The following is an 18,043-nucleotide window of genomic DNA, read 5'->3' on the forward strand; positions in this document are numbered from 1 at the left end:
TAAAAATTTTATTTCTCACAAAACAATTTAGCTTTTTATAATAGATCTCAACCAAATACAGTATAAAATAATTTAATGAAAAGAATGGGCACGCTTTTTTGCTACCTGAGCGGGAGAGAACCGTGTGACGTCTTTTCCCGTCCCGCGCAAGCTCTCTGTGAGTTTCTGTGGCTCTGTCTGGCCATTAAAGCTCTCAGATTTAGAGCACAGCCCTCTGTGGTCCTCATCCATGTTCTCTGTGATCTGAGGAACAGAGAAGCAGGACGGAAACGAAAGAGTCAAATCAAAGGCGAAAATGAGAGGCAAAAGAATTTCCATCCTCTGGAGAGCTTGCATGATTTCAACACTGGCTGCGATCAGAGAAGGAGGCGGCAACCTAAAATCTGACACGGTTTCCAGCATCAATTTCACAATGCTGGAACGCGACCATGCTGGAAACACAACAGCGCTCACATTCAGTTTAAAGGGGTAGTTTACTCAACGGATGTCGTTGGGGTTTGTTTACCTGCCGTGACTCCAAACAAACTTCCCTGAGCCTCACTTCTGCCTCGTCCCTCTCGTCCCGGAGCCGTTTCAGACTCTCTTCCAGGTGCTGCGCGCAAACAACAGCGGCATTCAGCGCGAAACCTCTGATTATTCATTTACATAATGGCAATTCTCCAGCACTTTGTTGGTCTTGCAGTATTGATGCCCCGGAGGGCGTAACAGACAGGAAGATGAAGGGAACTGTAGCTTGCTGATACTGCAAGCAGCAGAGGAAGGAAAAAAGAGATGTAGAGAGAGAATCGCAAAGTAAAAAAACTGAGAAAGAGATGAAAGAAGGAAAAAAATGGACATGATGGGTAGTTATGGCTCCTCGTGTCATTGCACACGGACCATATGCCCGAGGGCAACAATTGGGACAGAGCCACGGATTTACGGTGAACAAGAGAGGGCTGACCTGACATCTCTCCTGTAGCGTGCGGTTGAGATCTCTCTCGGCCTGTAGCTCCCCCTGCTGAGTGGAGGACAGACACTGCAGCTCAGACTGGAGGGAAAGCATCCCTGAACGCAGCTGCAGCACAGACTGAGACTGAAACACACGTAGCACACTCTGAGATATCATCTTTAGCAGGGATCAATCAGGACGTTCACTGCAGTCCAGAAAGTATCGTTTTTTCCTTTGGTTTTTAGCTCTAATGTTTTTATCAGCGGTGTTTTAAAGGGTGTTAAAGCAGTGCTTATGTACTAATTCTCTGCTTAAAACACAATTATGGTATCAGGTTTGATAAATAATGTTCCTGTTATTACACATAATACATGTACTTTTTGTGCAAAGGAATATGTATAATAATAATAATTATGAATAATAGCATAAATACAACAAAAACATATTGGAAGTTAATTTCAACTTAAAATAATTTAATTTACCACTTAAAATTTAATTTATTCTGCTCAACATAATACACTATTAAAAGTATTATGCATTACATAAAGCATTATGTAAAAGTATTACAATTTACCTCATTCAACGTTTATTTTTTGTATCAAATATTAAATATTAAACTGACTAAAAGTATAAATAACAAACATTAACAAGCTTAGAGGCGAACATTTAGAAACGATATTGAAAAAAAACTTTTATTTGCCTAAATATCATCAAAAATCATTTATTTGCTTGATAATCCACAAGGGGGCACAAGACGAGATCCAGTAGATCCCATAGAAATGTTTTTTGGGACAGTATTACATAAATGATGTAGATGTTTCAGAAAGTCATGTATAAAACACAATACATACATCTTAATTGGCTTAATAATAATAGCAGTTTTTGATCATAATTTTTACTTGTTTTATATGAACAGGTCTGAACGTGTACCTGTTCACAACTCTTCCTCTTATATTCATCCTTTGCTTCTTCCAGACTTTTAATTTCTGCTTCCAAATCCTGTTGGGAAGGCAAAGACGACGTAAAAACTCAGTTTGTGTTTTCTGGCATGTTATTATCACAGTGAGAGATCCTGTACCCAGCACAGGCGCACCTGGATTCTTAGAGAGTGATTCGGTGCTGTTCTGTTGCTCAGATACTGATTCAGTTGAGACTTCTGATGAGATACAAGCATCTCCAGCTCAGACACCGTTTCCCGAAGCTCCCGATTGGCCCGTGAGAGCTCACCCGACTTTGCCGATGCGTCATTTAGCGCCTTCTTCAGCTATACAGAAAACATGAGTAGAACTGAATCAAATTTAAAAGCATTTAAAAAGCAGAGCAAATCCTGTGCATTAAAATCTACCTCGCCAGACACAACTAATTTACAAAATTATACATTACCCTCTGAGCTGACTTTCTCCCAGAGTCTTTTTCCCTTTTGAGCAGTTTCTTGTGCGCATCTAGACGTTCTGTCAATCGCCGAATCTCTGCCCTCGCCTCTTTAAGCTCCGCCTCCCTACGGATGCAGCCACGTATAACGTAAACTCAAGAAAACACGGAGGACAAAATCCATGAAGTCACATCCCCCACCTCTCGCCGAGGGTGTTTAGTTTGTCCCGTGTGGTGTGGTTTTCCTGCAAGGCCTGCTCTAAACTCCGGGCATGTTTGCCGTTGTCCAGTTGAGCTTCATCCAGCGCTTTTTGCAAAGATTCAACCTTCAGAAATGCGAGCGTGTAAACAGTTAAACACCTTGATATCGTCTCTTGTAATTCGGTCATCGGTGTGTTTGTGCGCTTTTTACTTTTTCGGTGTTTCTTTTGTTTTGATTCTCTATTTCACCTTCAAGCCTCTGAATCTCTTTTACAGCCTGCAGTCTGAGAAACACACGACATAATTCAGATTACTGCAAACAATCACTGACTTAAAGACCATGTTTAAAGTAATGCGCATACAATGGAGTGTCTAAACGGCTTAAATAATGGAATCATTTCCTGCAAACAGCTTTTAGCTTCACAAGATATTCATTAACTGACGAACTGGACCGGTGTGGATTATTATGAGGCTTTTATCAGCTCTCAATCTGACGGCACCCATTCGCTGCAGAGCAAGTGATGTAATGCTAAATTTCTCCAAATCTTATGATAGAACTGCATATTGATGCACTCGGGTAAATATTCAGCAAAGTAACATTTTGGGCTAAATTATTCCTTTTCCCATGGCTGACTGTGAATATAGCACTTCTTCAATGTGATGAGGAACGGAAAAAGTTTGTGTAACGCTACATCCATGCCAATGACCAAGTCTTTTTTTAATCAGATGTCTCACACACACACACACACACACACACACCTCTCTCTCCTGAGTGCGTGCAGCTCCTGCTCTCTTTCTCTCAGCTCCGCATGCAGCGTTTGTGCGTTCTGCTGCAGACGTGCGTGAGACGCCAGGACATTCTCCAGTGCCCGCGCGGCTTCATTCTGTCGTGCACAAAACTTTTGTTAATTCAGTTCATAGGTTGCAAATGTCTTTCTTTGAATTCCTCACCGCGTCTCCGTGCCGTTGCTGTAGCGCGCAGAGCTGCTCTTTCAGTGTCTGATTTTCTCTCTGCGCCTGAGAACGATCCAGAAAAAGTGTTAAATATTCAGCAGCTGACTTGTTGAAGGGGTCATATCATGCATTATTTATTATTTCATATTTATTCTTAAAGTCCTTAAAGTTTCGTTCCGAAAAACAACCATTATTTGGTTTTATGTCACCATGTTCGCAACCCACGCCCAGCGATGCTTTGCTGCTCCTGCACAGTTTTTAATGCTCCATAATTCAATAACTATTTAAAAAGAATAAAACAAGAGTTAGAGTTTTCGTTTTAATTTGTCAGGTATCAGCCAGAGCTGTAATACTGGCTCAGCACTACAGAAACCATGTGATGTACAAATAAAGCATTTTTGTTGCTTAGTATATTACCAATTCAGTTTATTAATAATATAACTTTTCTGGACGGAGGAGGAAATGCAACTATTGGACCTCAAAAGATGTCTGTAAATCTGATATGAGCCCTTTAATCTATAAACAGTCAGAATTTTTACCAGCTCGGTTGCTTTTCTGCATTCATGCAGTTTAGTTTCACTCACCTGAGCAGCACAGAAAGGTGTGTGTGTGTGTGTGTTTACCTGTGTGTAAGTTTTCTGCAGTGCAGTGTTGCTCTGACAGTGTTGAGTACATTCTGCTTTTAATGTCTTCAGGTCAGCTGCCATCTGCTGCACTCGTGCCTGAGTAAACACACACACACACACACACACACACACACACAGAGAGAGTCAGTTTATTTAAAGCCTGGTATGTTTCAGACATGAAAACATGTGTGTGCGTTATACGGTTATTCAAGCATAAGTTTATGTCACGCTGTGCAATACGTGTACAAGTCCATACACACAGAAAATGTGTGTGTCTGTGTGAAACAGACCTGCAACTTGCCCTTCTCGTAGGCCAGTTTGTTTTTGTTGTCTGTCAAGTCCCAGAGCATCTGTTCTACCTGACGATGAGTTACCTGAGAGTGAGAGAGAGAGAGAGAGAGAGAGAGAGAGAGACTTACAAGAACATTTTCCTTTGACGAGCATCTGACTCTGATCTTTTGATCTCAAACCTGCTGATACTCCAAGGCTACCAGGCTCTCCATCAGATCCTTGTTCTCCTCCTTCTGTTTCTGCAGTGCTGAGTTCACCATGGTCAACTCCACCTGTCAATCACAGGGATGAAAAAGGATGTTTATGGTAATCGCTGTAGTGGAGTCGAGTCTGTATAGCTGGTGAAATGAGCTCCACTTTACAGCCAGCTAATGCAAGAGAAGAAATTAAATTCAGTAAAAAATTCTGATCTCCTGAATGCATTAGAGAAAGACTGGAAGTGACCTCACATATGGTCAGCAGTGCAGTACCTTGATCTCTGACAGCTGCGTTTCCAGAATGTTTTTCTGCTTTTCCAGTGAAACGACTGCAGAGTTCATCTGAGATTTGGAAATCAAGACTTCATTAAAGCAATGGGTCACAATGATTGTTTTTTCCAGAAATGTGAAAATATTTTGTCACCATTTACTCACCCTCATGTCGTTCCAAACCTGTATCTGTTTCTTTCTTATGTTAAACTTTAAAATTATTTTAAAGAATGCCGGTAATCGAACAGCTGATGGTTCCCATTGACTTCCACAGTATTTTCTTCCCTAATATGGAGGTCAACAATTCTTCAAAATTCTTAAAATATCTTAATTTTTGTTCAGCGTAACAAAAACAGGTTTGGAATGACATGAGGGTGATTAAATGATGACAAAATGTTAATTTTTGGGTGAACTATTCCTTTAAGAGATTAGTATATTAGCATATTGTGACAAGAATTTCAATGGTAACCATTTCTTGTTGTATTGCTTGGCTTTAAAGGCATATATAAATGGTATTAATAAAAATAACAAAAGACAGTTCTATATATATAATTATCATAATGCAAAGTGATAAAATTAAATATTGTATCATTACTATTACTTAATTGAAATACTATAACTGTATTATCAAATTTCAATAACACTGCATAATATGTATATGTATATTGATAACATATTTATGCCTAATGAAATATAGTATTTTTAGTATTATTATTTTTAATATTATTACCATTTGTTATTGTTGCTGCAATTATTATTATTATACTATTATTTTATTAAACACAATAATTTATTCTTATTAAAGTAATCATGTCAGTAATAACAATATAATATATATATATATATATATATATATATATATATATATATATATATATATGTGTGTATATATATATATATATATATATATATATATGTGTGTGTGTGTATCATATATAATTGGTACATCAGTATATAATATAATATGAATCTACTACTAAAAACATCAACAAACCAAACAATTAAAATGTAGTTCAACCAGACAGAATTTAGTGCCAGAACTATTGGTTTCATTTATATATATTTAACAAGAGCTCTCCCTTTTCTTTTAACTTATGAAATTACTTTCAACTGACCTCTCTCTTCCTCCGCTCTCCCTCTTCTCTCAGGGTCTCTCCATCTTTCGCAGCACAGCTGATCTCCCCCCGGAGCCTCTCGATGGTGCGCTCCAGCATCTGCTGATGATCGACAGCTGTCTCCAGGGCGACGGCGGAACTCTGCTGCAGTTTGGCGTGATCCGCCTTCAGCGTCTCCCTTTGAGAGAAAACAAAAGAGCTGACGATCGCAAAGCGCTACAATCCTGACCTCGTTCGCGGCGCATTATGTCAGAACTGCGATTTTACACGTATTTTCTTTTTTCGCTTGGCTTTCAGGAATCGCACAACAACATGCTGCCGTCTACCTAAATCTAACAATCTACAAGTGAGATGAATACGGTAGCGTCGGCTCGGATGCGAGGTTTTGGCGTTTAGCGAAAAAAGACACAGGAAGCGTTTGTCTTTTTCCCGCTGTGGGTCGCGATCCGCCAGCTGTGAACGATTTCTAGAAGTGATTTAGTGCGTGTGTCTCACAGTTCTTCCTGCAGGGCGAGCTTCTCTGATATCGTGCCCTGTAGTTCAGCCTGGATGTTCCTTCTGGCTGTGTCTAAAAGCAGATCCTGCTCCTGAAGGTGTTTAGACACGAGATCTCGCTCCGCCTGAACAAACAACACAATCCCAGCAGCGTGTGAGAACAACAACGTCTCTACCAAAACTACTTCTGTTCAGTTTTGCTATTGCTGGCGTATTTAGTCGTATTTTCCGCCGTATTTTCGCTTGTTTAATTGGTGCTAATTGAACTTTTACTGTTATTTTTATTTTGTCTTTTATTGCACGTTCTGAAGTACAAATGATGTTAAAAGTGAAACCTTAATTTTGCAGCGTTGCTCTGTCTGCAGTCGAGTGTTTTCCAGTGTTAATGAATGAAGTGCGGCGCTCAGCTCTGAACACTGAACCTCTAACTTTCCATTCAACACCTGAGACAAAGAAAGAGGTTTTATAATAGCCTTCATTCATAACATGTAGAAACACATCAGAAAAAAAGTTTATCATGCTACCGCTTAACAAAACCGGACGGATGAACGGATTGCATATGAGCCAGAAGAATAACGCCCAAATTTCATATGTTTTTCACACATTATTTACATTTCTTCAGAAAGTATACGATGTACATTACTGTACTTTTATATGCTTTTTGGAGCTTTACCTTCCTTTCGTCACTTTTTGAGTTTCACAGATTTGGATTTTCACCATTTCTGTTTCAATGGAGTTATTCTTTTAATATTGCAGTTTTTATTTATTAAATTGCAAATTGTAAAGCCTTTTTGAAAAACTTAAATAATAACATAAATATAAAATATAAATAACAGAAAGATGACATAATTGTGTTATAACAGTCAACATAATTGCGCTGTTTTTGTCAGTAAAACAGAATAGCTCTAAATAAAACTGGCAAGATTTTATGATTTTTCATAGACTTTTTAAACGTAAGTGCTACCCAAATAGTTCTCTTTTTTAATTATAATTTACAATAAATAATGAAAATATTTTTGCACACAGAAAGCAAAAACTATGCTGAAAAAAAGTTTATCTTCTGTGAAATGAAATGTTGTTGTTTTTTTTTATTCAAAACAGTACAAACAGAAAGAACGTGTTTGATTAGTTTTCTTTTATATTTGTCAACAAATATGTTTCATTATTTGTCATAAAACAATTTTTTTTTTCTTTCACATAAATTATTCAATAGGTACAATTTAATTCTCTCTATTGCAGCCCACTCTTTCCCCTTGTCCCCTTTGGTATAATAATAAATAATATGATATTTACAAGATAATCAGATCAAGGGGGGAAAGCCCTGCTTTCAAACAGAGATGTGACAAAACACAACTGGGAACCCTTTCTCTAATCAAAATTTTTCTGATAGCGGTATGTTGGCTTTGTTGAGCTAACATAATTATATAATGGCATACAGATCAGGAGTGTGTGTGTGTGTGTGTGTGTGTGTGTGTGGTCTATGTTATGGGGATAAAATGTCAGATGGCAATCACACAGATGGCAATATCTGAAATCCTTGTCCTTGTGGAGATATTTTTCTTGGTCCCCGTGTGGAAACAAGCTTATAAAACATACACGTTTTCTGTAAGGGGGTTAATTAGAAATACAGTATGTACATTATAAGATCCATTCCAGCTATGGGTGTGTGTACCTGGACTTGATCTGCAGCTGCTCTCAGGTCTCGTCCATCTCTGAGGAGTCTGCTGTTCTCCTGCTGCTGTTTCTGCAGAGCCGTCTTCACACCCTAAACACACACAGACGTCTTAAGACGTGTCTCCACCGCTGCCAGTGTCCTCACGCACGCTCTCGTACCTTGATCTCTTTGGTCAGCTGTGATATCAGAGTCTCTTTCACTCCTGAGAGGACAGAAACACTTTAGTTTCACAACCAACAGACATACTGTAAAACAAGCAGTTGAAAATGTCCCATAATTCATAACGTCTCTGACCCGATTGGTCCCGAAGCTCCCGACACTCTCTTTCCAGGTCCAGAATTTGCTCCTCCCTCTTCTTTAGCTCCGCCCTGTTTGCCTGTCCATCAGTACGCAAGGTGTGACAGTCTGCTTGAAGAACCTCCACCTGCAAAACAGCGAGCATAAAGCTTCAATTAGGCATTTCACAAATGTCTTGATTTGTTTTTGGCCCCTTTTATTGTCCATCGGGTGGATCATTTAGAAGCGGTCTCTCAACAAGACAAGTGATTCGAGATCGTCGAGTACATTCATCAATCAGATCGCGATAAACGAGGCAATGCGAACCTCCGCTAGTCTTTTATTCAGTTTACCTGTCTTCTCTCCCTCCCCACCACTCTCTCCATCTCCTGCACTCTGAGCAGCAGTGCATTGTGGGATTGCTCAGCCTCCAAGATTGCTGTGGTCTCCAGAGCCATCTGCTCCTTCATCTGCAAACGGATTCAGAGGTTAAGAACCATCAGCAGAAATTAGTCAGATTAGGTGAAAAAGAAACCTTGTAGTTCTACAATTACTAACTCAAATAGAAGTAAAAATTAAAATTCAAAATTTAATAATAATAATAATAATATAATTTAATAATTTCATTTCATTTCATAATAAAATAATTAAAAACAAATGTAAAAAAATATAATATAAATTAATTCAAAACTAAACATTTATATACTAAATAATAATTAAGTAGCAACTAAAAAGCATATATAATAGCGCATATATATATATATATATATATATATATATATATATATATATATATATATATGTATATGCTATTGGTATTATAGTTCATTATAGTTTATTTATATTTTACATTTATTATATATACATAATACTAACACACTTAAAAATTGATGAATAAAATTGACAATTATAAATATATAATATATATAAAAATAATATCAATATATATCAATATAAAAAGGTTAAAGATGACTTTTTGCAGTTCCTTTAATAGCACAAACTCTTTATACGGTTTCTTAATTAATATGAGCCCGTGAGCTGTTTTACTTTAGCAGAGGTGGTGTTCTCCAGCTCGTCCCGTCTCTGCTCACGGGCCCGCTGGAGCTCATCCTGTAGCCGCAGCACTCCCCGCCGCGCAGAGCGCTGCTCCTCCTCGTGCTGCTCCTGCAGTGCAGTTAATCGCTCCTGCAGATGCTCTACACACAGAGGAAATTACAAACACAGCTCCTGCAGGGCTGGAAACTGCTCCTACACAGGCACGCTGACAAATTAGTATAAAACTCTCTTAGACACACATGCTTGCTTGCATAGACTTGGTTTTATATACAGTTAATTATAAGCTATACTCTGACTATGCTAAATATATATATATATATATATATATATATATATATATATATATATATATATATATATATATATATATATATATATATATATATATATATATATATAATTTTTGTGATCAAAAACGAAAAACAGTCTGCGTAATACAGCTTTAAATTGTTGTTTTCCTCCCAAAGCATTAAAAAGTTATCAAAGTTCACCCTGATTAACTCAATTTACATACTAAAATGTAATTCAGCGTAACAGTCTTGACATGGATATTTACAACATAAATCTATTTATGACACATTAAAAGACAAACTACTTTCACCCCAAATACTAATTAGTTGTAATTAATTTTGCCACTATACCTGCACTCTGAGCAGTTTTGCCCATTTGTCAGTTTTTTTACTAATTTAAACACAATCAAATGCTAATGCTAATGTGCAACATTATTTTATTCTCCAAAAATGTATTTGAAACCTTAAAAGTAAACACTTTCCCTACATTTAATGTGCTTTCTATGGCTCTTTTACATTTTCCTATATTGTTATCTAATGCTCTTCTAAAGTCAAATTTAAAAACATTTCATTATTAAACATACATATATACATATATATATATATATATATATATACACACACACACATATATATATATATATATATATATATATATATATATATCTCATACTTCTGTGATGCCTAATTCACATTTAGATTCACATGTCCCACTGTAAACTGACCCGAGTGTGATGGATTGATCTGTCTGTCTGTCTCCAGACGGAAGGCGGTGAGTTTCAGAGCGTGCAACACACTTTCTAATCTGCACACACGTGCGACCAGCGTTTCACACTGTCTCCAGAGCAAACCCTCTCCCGCGGCACTCAGGGCCCGGTGGATGTTCAGAGGACTGACGGGACGCTTAGAGGAGCTCCGACCGGAAGAGTTCACCAGCAGCTGATCCGGAGACGCTCCTAAAGAGACCAGACTCCTCACTAACTCCTCCGTCTGCTGCTCCGCCGTCTGAAGACGCCGCTGCAAGACGGAGACAGACTCCGGAGCGGTGGCCCCTACACTCAGGGGACCGATCACTGACCTGGACATTACTGAGACAAACACACAGACACACAGATAGATGGATGATATAGATAGAGAGAGAGAGAGAGAGAGAGAGAGAGAGAGAGAGAGAGAGAGAGAGAGAGAGAGAGAGAGACAGACAGACAGACAGACAGACAGACAGACAGACAGATAGATAGATAGATAGACCTACATACAAAAGGGTAGATAGATAGATAGGTAGATAGATAGATAGATAGACAGAAAGACAGACAGACAGACAGATAGATAGATAGATAGATAGATAGATAGATAGATAGATAGATAGATAGACAGATAGATAGACATAGAGATAGATAGATAGATAGATAGATAGATAGATAGATAGATAGATAGATAGACATAGAGATAGATAGATAGACAGACAGACAGACAGATAGATAGATAGATAGATAGATAGATAGATAGATAAACAAAACCAAGTACTGTTTGATCTTAATTATATCGAAATAGTTATTTAATGTTTGGTCAGGTAAAAGCTCTTTAAAAATATAATGGTATTAACAGAAATTTAAATCAGTGCAACGAGCAAAACCTCACCGGAACTTGACGTCGGGGAATCTCATTAACAAAACACCTGCATTTCCGTAACACTCCGAGACGTCACATACATTCTTTATTTGTATAAACTGAATGCAGCGTAGATTTAATTTGCGTTTATCTGCTGTTGTTGCTCGCACAAGCGAGCCCAGCACTTCCGGCTTACACGGTTACCGTGGAGACCGTTCCCTCTCGTGCCCTGTTCTAAACTCCCGCCACAGCGAAAGAAAACGAAACTAGAGAGGAAAAATGCTTTGGAGGAAAACATTGAGGAAGCGGGGAGTAGTGGCCCGGAAGTTCTATCTGATTGGTCAAGCGTGCGACTATACAAATTAAAAGTTACATTTGTAGGTGTTTTTATTTATTTGTTTTTATTTTAGAAACGTTTCTCAAATTCATTATTCTGGTGTAAATGTATGTTCATACTATTGCCTAACGCTCAGTTAACGTGGGATTTGTGTCGTTTTTTATTATTAGAATTAATTGTATTAATTAACAAAGTGCTGACATTAGAGCCAAAACGGCATGTAACTAATAAATAATTCAAATCTAAAATGTAAAAATAAAGCACAAAATTATGAGAAATCATAGATCAAACTCGTCTATGAGCTCAGCTACATGGAGTACTGAGATCGTTGATCCGTCGAGCGCCCCCGCGAGGAAGCATTTAATAATGCGCAGCTATTATTGTTACAAATTGAGCCGCCCAATAATTTTTTGTTTCCATGTAAGCGCAAATCATTGTTTTGACAAGACACGCCCAGACGCTTTTCAGAGGTGAAAACTGTCAATTTTATTTATTTGTATTTTAAGCCCTAGTACGTTAGAAAACAAAACATTTGCCATTATACAGAGGACAGTAAGGTATTTATTGCATTATAAAATTGTACCAATATATATTTCAATTTAGTTTTACAAGTAAAAGGAAGAATCTCGTTAAAGAAATGTCACATTACACCCCAAAATAAAACAAAAATTGTTATTTATTGATTTAGATTGTCGCATTTCTAAATAGTACTATTTAAAAATGTGTCCATGATTATTTACTAAACATAAATAAAAATAAGACTTCTTTATAACAATGAAAATGAATTATATATATTAATGTTGGGATGGAATATGACTTTTCTTCATTAGATTCATGCAAAATGACTATCAGTCTTGGCAGCAGATACTTAAGTACGCTGTATGAGGCAAACAACCACACCAAAGTCTCATCAAATTGTTCCACCACGGCCTAAAGATAAGAAAAGAAATATTGAATTGCTTTTAAATAATCACTGGAAATTATTAACTCAATTAAAAATGGATCAAGTTAGTTCTGCATCTGGTCTGGATGAATTAAAACCTTGCCCTGAACAGCAGCTGATCACAGAAAAAAGGAAAAAGACGATGCTTTGATTCAAGTTTTCAATTCGTTTGCAGTGTGTTTTAGCAGGGTTTCCCAGCAGCAGCAGCAGCAAACGAGTCGGACGAAAAACACCAGCAGCCCTTCGCATCAAAGATCGTTCCTGGCGTGAGTTATGAGATCTTCTCGTAGAACAGGAGGTAGGCTTGGGAACCCTGCACTTTGGCCTCTGTAACCGGATGGACGCTGCCGTCGCTGACGTGAAACCACGATCCTTTACCGGCCTCAGCGTGACCTGATGCAAGACGACGGTAACCGAAAGGTTACTTTATTTTCGACTAAATGCAATTTGCATTAATGCACGTTGACATGAAAGGTCATTAAAACACTCACAAGCAGCATCGAGTCCATTTTCTACGTGGCTGCGCGTGGCGGCTCGTGATTTGACGTAGGCCGTGTAATGCCCAGAGCGCATGGTGCCGCTGTGTTCGACTATCCCATAAAGGCTATACAGCGCTCGCATCTCGCCCTCCTTCACGCCCTGAAACACAAAAAGAGCTCGATGCGCCGCCGATCGGAGAGTTTTGAAGTCGAGTTTTGAGAAACCGACGCTCACCTTACAGTTCAAAGAGCAGAACGGAGCGAGATCCAGGACCTGAGGGAACTGCACGTGTCTGTTCACCTTACAAATACTGTATCCAACCTACGGGGATAGAAGCGAGATAGTAAAAGGGTCTCGGAGCGTGTTATTTTTGGACGAACGAGAGGTTTTACCTGCTGGAATCTCTTCAGGTGGAGCGTGAGCACCGCTGGAGGATCGGAGATCAGCATCTGCTTCAGAGCATCTCTGTAAACAGATTTCTTACCTGGCGACAACAACAAAGAGGGTTTAGGAGCTTCGTTTTCACTAATGAGGTTTACAACGAGGCTTCTGAAGAGTTGTGTTGAGTTACTAAAAAAAACAGCTCATAACCGGAGATCAAAAAAACGGAAACGAGAGTGAGATCAAACAGCTGCAGACACAGTGAAAGTTGAGCACAGTACCGTCTGAGGCGTTCTCTCCAGAAAGGCGTTTAGTGCAGGTGACACACATCAGTCTGTTGTTCTCTGTGAGATGTTCCACCTCAGTGAACTGATAGAGACAGGACTCCACTGAACACTCCTGCTTCTCTGGTGCGGTCCTGCTGGCCAGCGATTTAAAAGCAAGCTCGGGTCCTGGTTCACTACTGTGTATTCCTTCACATCTTCTGGGGCCTCATCTCCATTCTCCATCTCACTTTCTGTTTTTAGCGACAGAGTATTCAGTTCTTCTGTTATCCGATCCTCTTCGGCGCCCTCATCTTCCTCGACGGCGTTCACATCTTGTGGTTTTTCTCCATCCACAGACACGTCTTCAGAGGCCTGGTCTTCAGATAAGGCGTTGAAGCGGTTGTTGACAGAAGTAGCGGGTTCTTGCTCGATTCCTCATCTTCAGCCTCGTTTTGAGAGCTTGCAGGTTTCTCAGGGCTCGTATTCTCTTGGCTGTTTTCGTCTGCTTCTGCATCAACGCTGCCGTTTATTGATAGGCTTTGATTGGAGGCCTCCGGCAGATCAGCGCTGCTAGCCGTGCTCTGATTGGTCAGAGCGTCCAAAGTGACTTTACTGCCCAGTTTCTGCTGACGTTTCTGAGTCTATGGACACATACACACACACATAAAAAAATATGTCTCACACAATGTAGTATTCTACATTATAGTTACTATAGTAACTAAGAACAATGGAAATTAAAATGTGCATTAATCAGCCAAAGCAATTACTAATAAATGGCCTTTTTTGCCATTTTTACATAAAGGCAATATTTTATTTTAATTGAATTTACATTTTAATTTAAATGTGTGTCTATACGAGCACCAGCAATTATAATACATTTGCAAAAACATTATCGTTCCCACTTTATTTATCATCTTAACTAGTGTGTGTGTGTGTGTTTGTGTGTGTGTGTCTTTACCTTGGCTTGTTTCTTGGCCTGTTTCTTTGCTTTCTTCTGCTGGTACTTGCTTCCAGTTCCTGTAGGCATGTCTTCATTCCCATTGGCCAAAGACGTTGCGTTTTCTGCGTCTCCATCTTCACCGACGCTGCTGCGATACTGGGTGGCTTTCTTCTGGTTCTTCTTCCTGTAGGCCTGGAGGAAACGCTCAAAATCAGTTCACTTTCCCAGAACATTCACGTGAGGGATAAAGCAGCTCTGTGAAGCTCACCTCGTCGGCTACAGGAAGAGAAAGGTCCAGAAACATCTCTGTCACCAGAGACACAGTTCTGCACTCTTTACACATCACCGTGCTGCTCATCTCTCCACCAAACACTCGGTCCACAAAGTTCTTGGGCGCACCGTTTTTCTCATACTCTGGTGGAAACGATGCAAGAGAAAGTCCAAGTTAAAGATTTCCTTTCACTCATTTCATAACCACGCTTTAAGCATTACATTGAAACACATAAATTGATAATCTGGTAATCCGACAACGACTTGTACCTTTAATAACCTTCTTCATCTGCTCAGCTTCTAAGCTTTTTCCAGAGCTTTTCAAAGCCTCCAGAATTCCAGAATTGACCCTCTAGAAAAATACAGGAAATAAAGAAAAGAAAATCTCAGACTAAAGTGTCTTAAATGCCAATGACAGGAAACACGCAGACATGAGTCCGCTGCTGAGATGATGCACGTTTCATCCGCTCCTGTTAGAGGTTCTTACCTTCACTTCTTCTGCCCTCATGCCGTCCAGAAGGTACCTCAGAAGCTCCTGACTGTCCTGCTGCTGAAAGCCCTTAAAACGTGGAGCTCTGAAAGAAACAGATAAGAAAGAATGCAATAATTTAATATACAGTACACACAAAAACTATATTGTGAGATTTTATATGACCGTTTCCATTTTAATATATTCTAACATGTACGTTTTTCCTGTGATGCAAATCTAAACTGTCAGCATCATTGAATCAATAATCAAATACGTAGTAATATTTTGTAATGGTTACTCTTTAACTTTTGATCATGCTATTGCTTTTCTGATGACTTTTACATTATTTAAATTATTTTCTGTCATTTTATCTGTTGTAAAAGTAAAAACCGAGTCAAACCAAACACTAAACATGCAATAAAATCTTTACTGGACATTATACTTATTATATGAGGCGTCTGAGCTGGGAACACTTTTCTGGGATACTTACTTTTTACATACTTGTGTGAAGAGATCTTTAGGGGTCACAACATTTTTTTTGGTCTCCTGGACTTCGTTCAGTAACTGACACATAGCCAGCGTGAGAGACCCGGGCCTTTCCAGCTGGATCTGAAGAGGTGCCTGAAATCACAATGAAGACATTCTTTTTAGAGGAAGCTTTACGCGCAAAAAAGAACCAGAGAAGAGCGTGAAGCGGCTCAGCATCAGCACCAGCTCAGACGACGGCGCAGGCGTGACGGTGAAGGAGCTCTTCTCGTCTGCGATCTGGTCCAGAAGTTCTCGCAAAAACCGCGTCTGTGATAAATTCTGAGAGAGAAAGAAGACAAGACCATCAGGGTTTGCCGTGTTCCCGTTTCCGGCGTAAAGTGGCTAAATCGACGACTCTGTACCTGCATGACTGCGTTGAAGAAACACGTGTTGCCCAGATTACTGAGACCCCTGACGCTCACGACCCCGGCGTTTCCTGCGGCCGCTGCTGCTTTCTGCGTTTTTGGACTTTCATCATCTTTTGAGCCGCTCTTCTTCTTCTTCTTCTTCTCCTCCTTGTTCTCCTTCTCCTCATCCAGCATTGGCTCTCCGGGATTCGTCTCCAAGCTCTCTTCTTTCGTACTTCCTGCAGGGCACGTATGCACATTTTTAATTGCAAATCTCTACAGACAAACTTCAGGTTCGATTAGCGGTGTTTCCGTTTCTATAACGTGTTACACAAGAAAACTGGCTCTAAAAACTCTAAAACGCCTACTTTTGTTGGAGCTCTTCTTGCCAGGATCCGACAGCACTTGTTTTCGTATGTTTGTGATCAGCTGTGCCAGCTGCCCCGTGCTGGAGTACTGAACTTCATCGTCACAGACGTAACACCTGCAGCACATCGGAGAGCAAGGTAAGATCTCTGAACACACAGAGCCTGCTTCATTTCAGTGATGAAGAGGAGATGCGGGTCACTCACCAGACGCTCCAGACGTCCAGACTGAGCACCAAACAGTGCGGCTCAGATCGAGGCGTCTTGTAGTGTTTAATCGCATGCTGATTCTCCGATCTCCCACAGCCCTGATGAGGATCACAACATGGTTTATGTGGAATAAATGACCTCGGCTTGCATCGTGAGCCTAAGCTGATTGTAGCTCGATTGGTCGACAACGCTGCTGATCACTTACTCTGTGGCCGCATTTCAGGCACATCCACACAGCTGGACTTTCTCCGTCGGCTTCATCCTCCGAGATCTGTTTTTCGCCAGGTTCGTCCGGCTCACAGTCTTGACACGAGCTCCGCTGCTCACTCAGGCTGACTTTCTTCAGTAGGTTGTGCTCTGTTCCTTTACGGATGTGGGTGCAGGAAACCCTTGCAAGGCAGCAGGAGAATCGTGATTAAATCACGGTCAGGATTTCATTTGTTCAGAGCAGCTGTCAAACACGTACCTGCTGCCTCGGCGCTGCTGTCTGCTCGAGGACTTCTGTCTTTCCCCTTCTTTTTACCCATTTTGGTTTATAGAGAAGCTGAATGGGGTTAAAACATGCATATTAAGAGCACATACAGTCATAATAGTACAACATAATAATTTTATTATATCAAATAAATGACTATCAGTCATATACTGCTCTCCGATACAAAATCCTTTTAGAAAAGTAATAAAGTGGTATCAATTAAAAGATTAATAAAAAAAAAGTGTACTGGAAGGTAAATCTACTGAAAATACAAATTAACTGCAGCAGCTTCCAGATGAAAACATGGAAAAACAGTTTAAGCATACTTACAAAGCCACCGATTTCATTTAAAACTCTGTAACGGGAATTTCACCCATTAAAACGCCAGTAATTAACAGTTTGTAGCGACAGAAATTGAACTAAATGTAACAGTATAAAGCATGTTCACGAACAGCTCAGAGTATTTCCGGGTGACGCTCGACACTGCTGAAGTTCATTTCAAAATAAGAGTCTAACTAAACGATATCTTTAGTTAGACTCTTATCTTTTCTGTCTCTAATATATATATATATATATATATATATATATATATATATATATATATATATATATATATATATATATATATATATTTTTTTTATGCATATATGGGTGTGCGCGTGTGTAGTTTTTGAGATTATCT

At 39.3% G+C, this 18,043-nt stretch overlaps 2 protein-coding genes across 6 annotated transcripts in view; both read right to left on the bottom strand.

The window, feature by feature from the left end:
• LOC122358926 (coiled-coil domain-containing protein 150-like) overlaps nt 1-11,591 on the bottom strand; it is a 13,196-nt gene extending 1,605 nt beyond the window's left edge. For 2 of the 5 annotated variants that reach the window (XR_006252659.1, XM_043258910.1), the window contains exons 1-24: nt 11,384-11,588; nt 10,471-10,833; nt 9,447-9,595; nt 8,753-8,869; nt 8,418-8,547; nt 8,282-8,325; nt 8,121-8,213; nt 6,784-6,891; nt 6,449-6,573; nt 5,954-6,131; nt 4,842-4,910; nt 4,551-4,643; nt 4,371-4,454; nt 4,078-4,176; nt 3,452-3,517; nt 3,260-3,384; nt 2,712-2,784; nt 2,501-2,625; nt 2,312-2,426; nt 2,022-2,192; nt 1,859-1,927; nt 941-1,072; nt 506-592; nt 106-243 (exon numbers count right to left, since the gene is read on the bottom strand). Coding sequence is in view for 3 of the 5 variants with exons in the window: in XM_043258910.1 (XP_043114845.1) it covers nt 106-243; nt 506-592; nt 941-1,072; nt 1,859-1,927; nt 2,022-2,192; nt 2,312-2,426; nt 2,501-2,625; nt 2,712-2,784; nt 3,260-3,384; nt 3,452-3,517; nt 4,078-4,176; nt 4,371-4,454; nt 4,551-4,643; nt 4,842-4,910; nt 5,954-6,131; nt 6,449-6,573; nt 6,784-6,891; nt 8,121-8,213; nt 8,282-8,325; nt 8,418-8,547; nt 8,753-8,869; nt 9,447-9,595; nt 10,471-10,831 (2,751 nt within the window). In the remaining 2 variants the exon portion in view is untranslated. Of the gene's footprint in view, nt 1-105; nt 244-505; nt 743-940; nt 1,073-1,858; nt 1,928-2,021; nt 2,193-2,311; nt 2,427-2,500; nt 2,626-2,711; nt 2,785-3,259; nt 3,385-3,451; nt 3,518-4,077; nt 4,177-4,370; nt 4,455-4,550; nt 4,644-4,841; nt 4,911-5,953; nt 6,132-6,448; nt 6,574-6,783; nt 6,892-8,120; nt 8,214-8,281; nt 8,326-8,417; nt 8,548-8,752; nt 8,870-9,446; nt 9,596-10,470; nt 10,834-11,383 lie in introns of those variants that run through there. The other 3 variants (XM_043258911.1, XR_006252660.1, XM_043258912.1) reach the window with 3 other exon arrangements.
• An 800-nt stretch (nt 11,592-12,391) lies between these two features.
• Nucleotides 12,392-17,851, bottom strand: LOC122358376 (ubiquitin carboxyl-terminal hydrolase 16-like). The gene is given in 19 exon segments (XM_043258169.1): nt 12,392-13,026; nt 13,125-13,272; nt 13,348-13,434; nt 13,506-13,597; nt 13,776-13,940; nt 13,943-14,191; nt 14,194-14,401; nt 14,719-14,892; nt 14,969-15,114; nt 15,241-15,322; nt 15,458-15,545; nt 15,930-16,060; nt 16,151-16,246; nt 16,330-16,553; nt 16,683-16,798; nt 16,887-16,987; nt 17,095-17,279; nt 17,356-17,433; nt 17,692-17,851. Coding segments are annotated over 18 exon segments (2,475 nt in total). The 5' UTR covers nt 17,417-17,433; nt 17,692-17,851; the 3' UTR covers nt 12,392-12,904.
• Between the last annotated feature and the right edge of the window lie 192 nt (nt 17,852-18,043).

This window comes from Puntigrus tetrazona, chromosome 15, assembly GCF_018831695.1.
Source record: "Puntigrus tetrazona isolate hp1 chromosome 15, ASM1883169v1, whole genome shotgun sequence".
Classification (NCBI taxonomy): domain Eukaryota; kingdom Metazoa; phylum Chordata; class Actinopteri; order Cypriniformes; family Cyprinidae; genus Puntigrus; species Puntigrus tetrazona.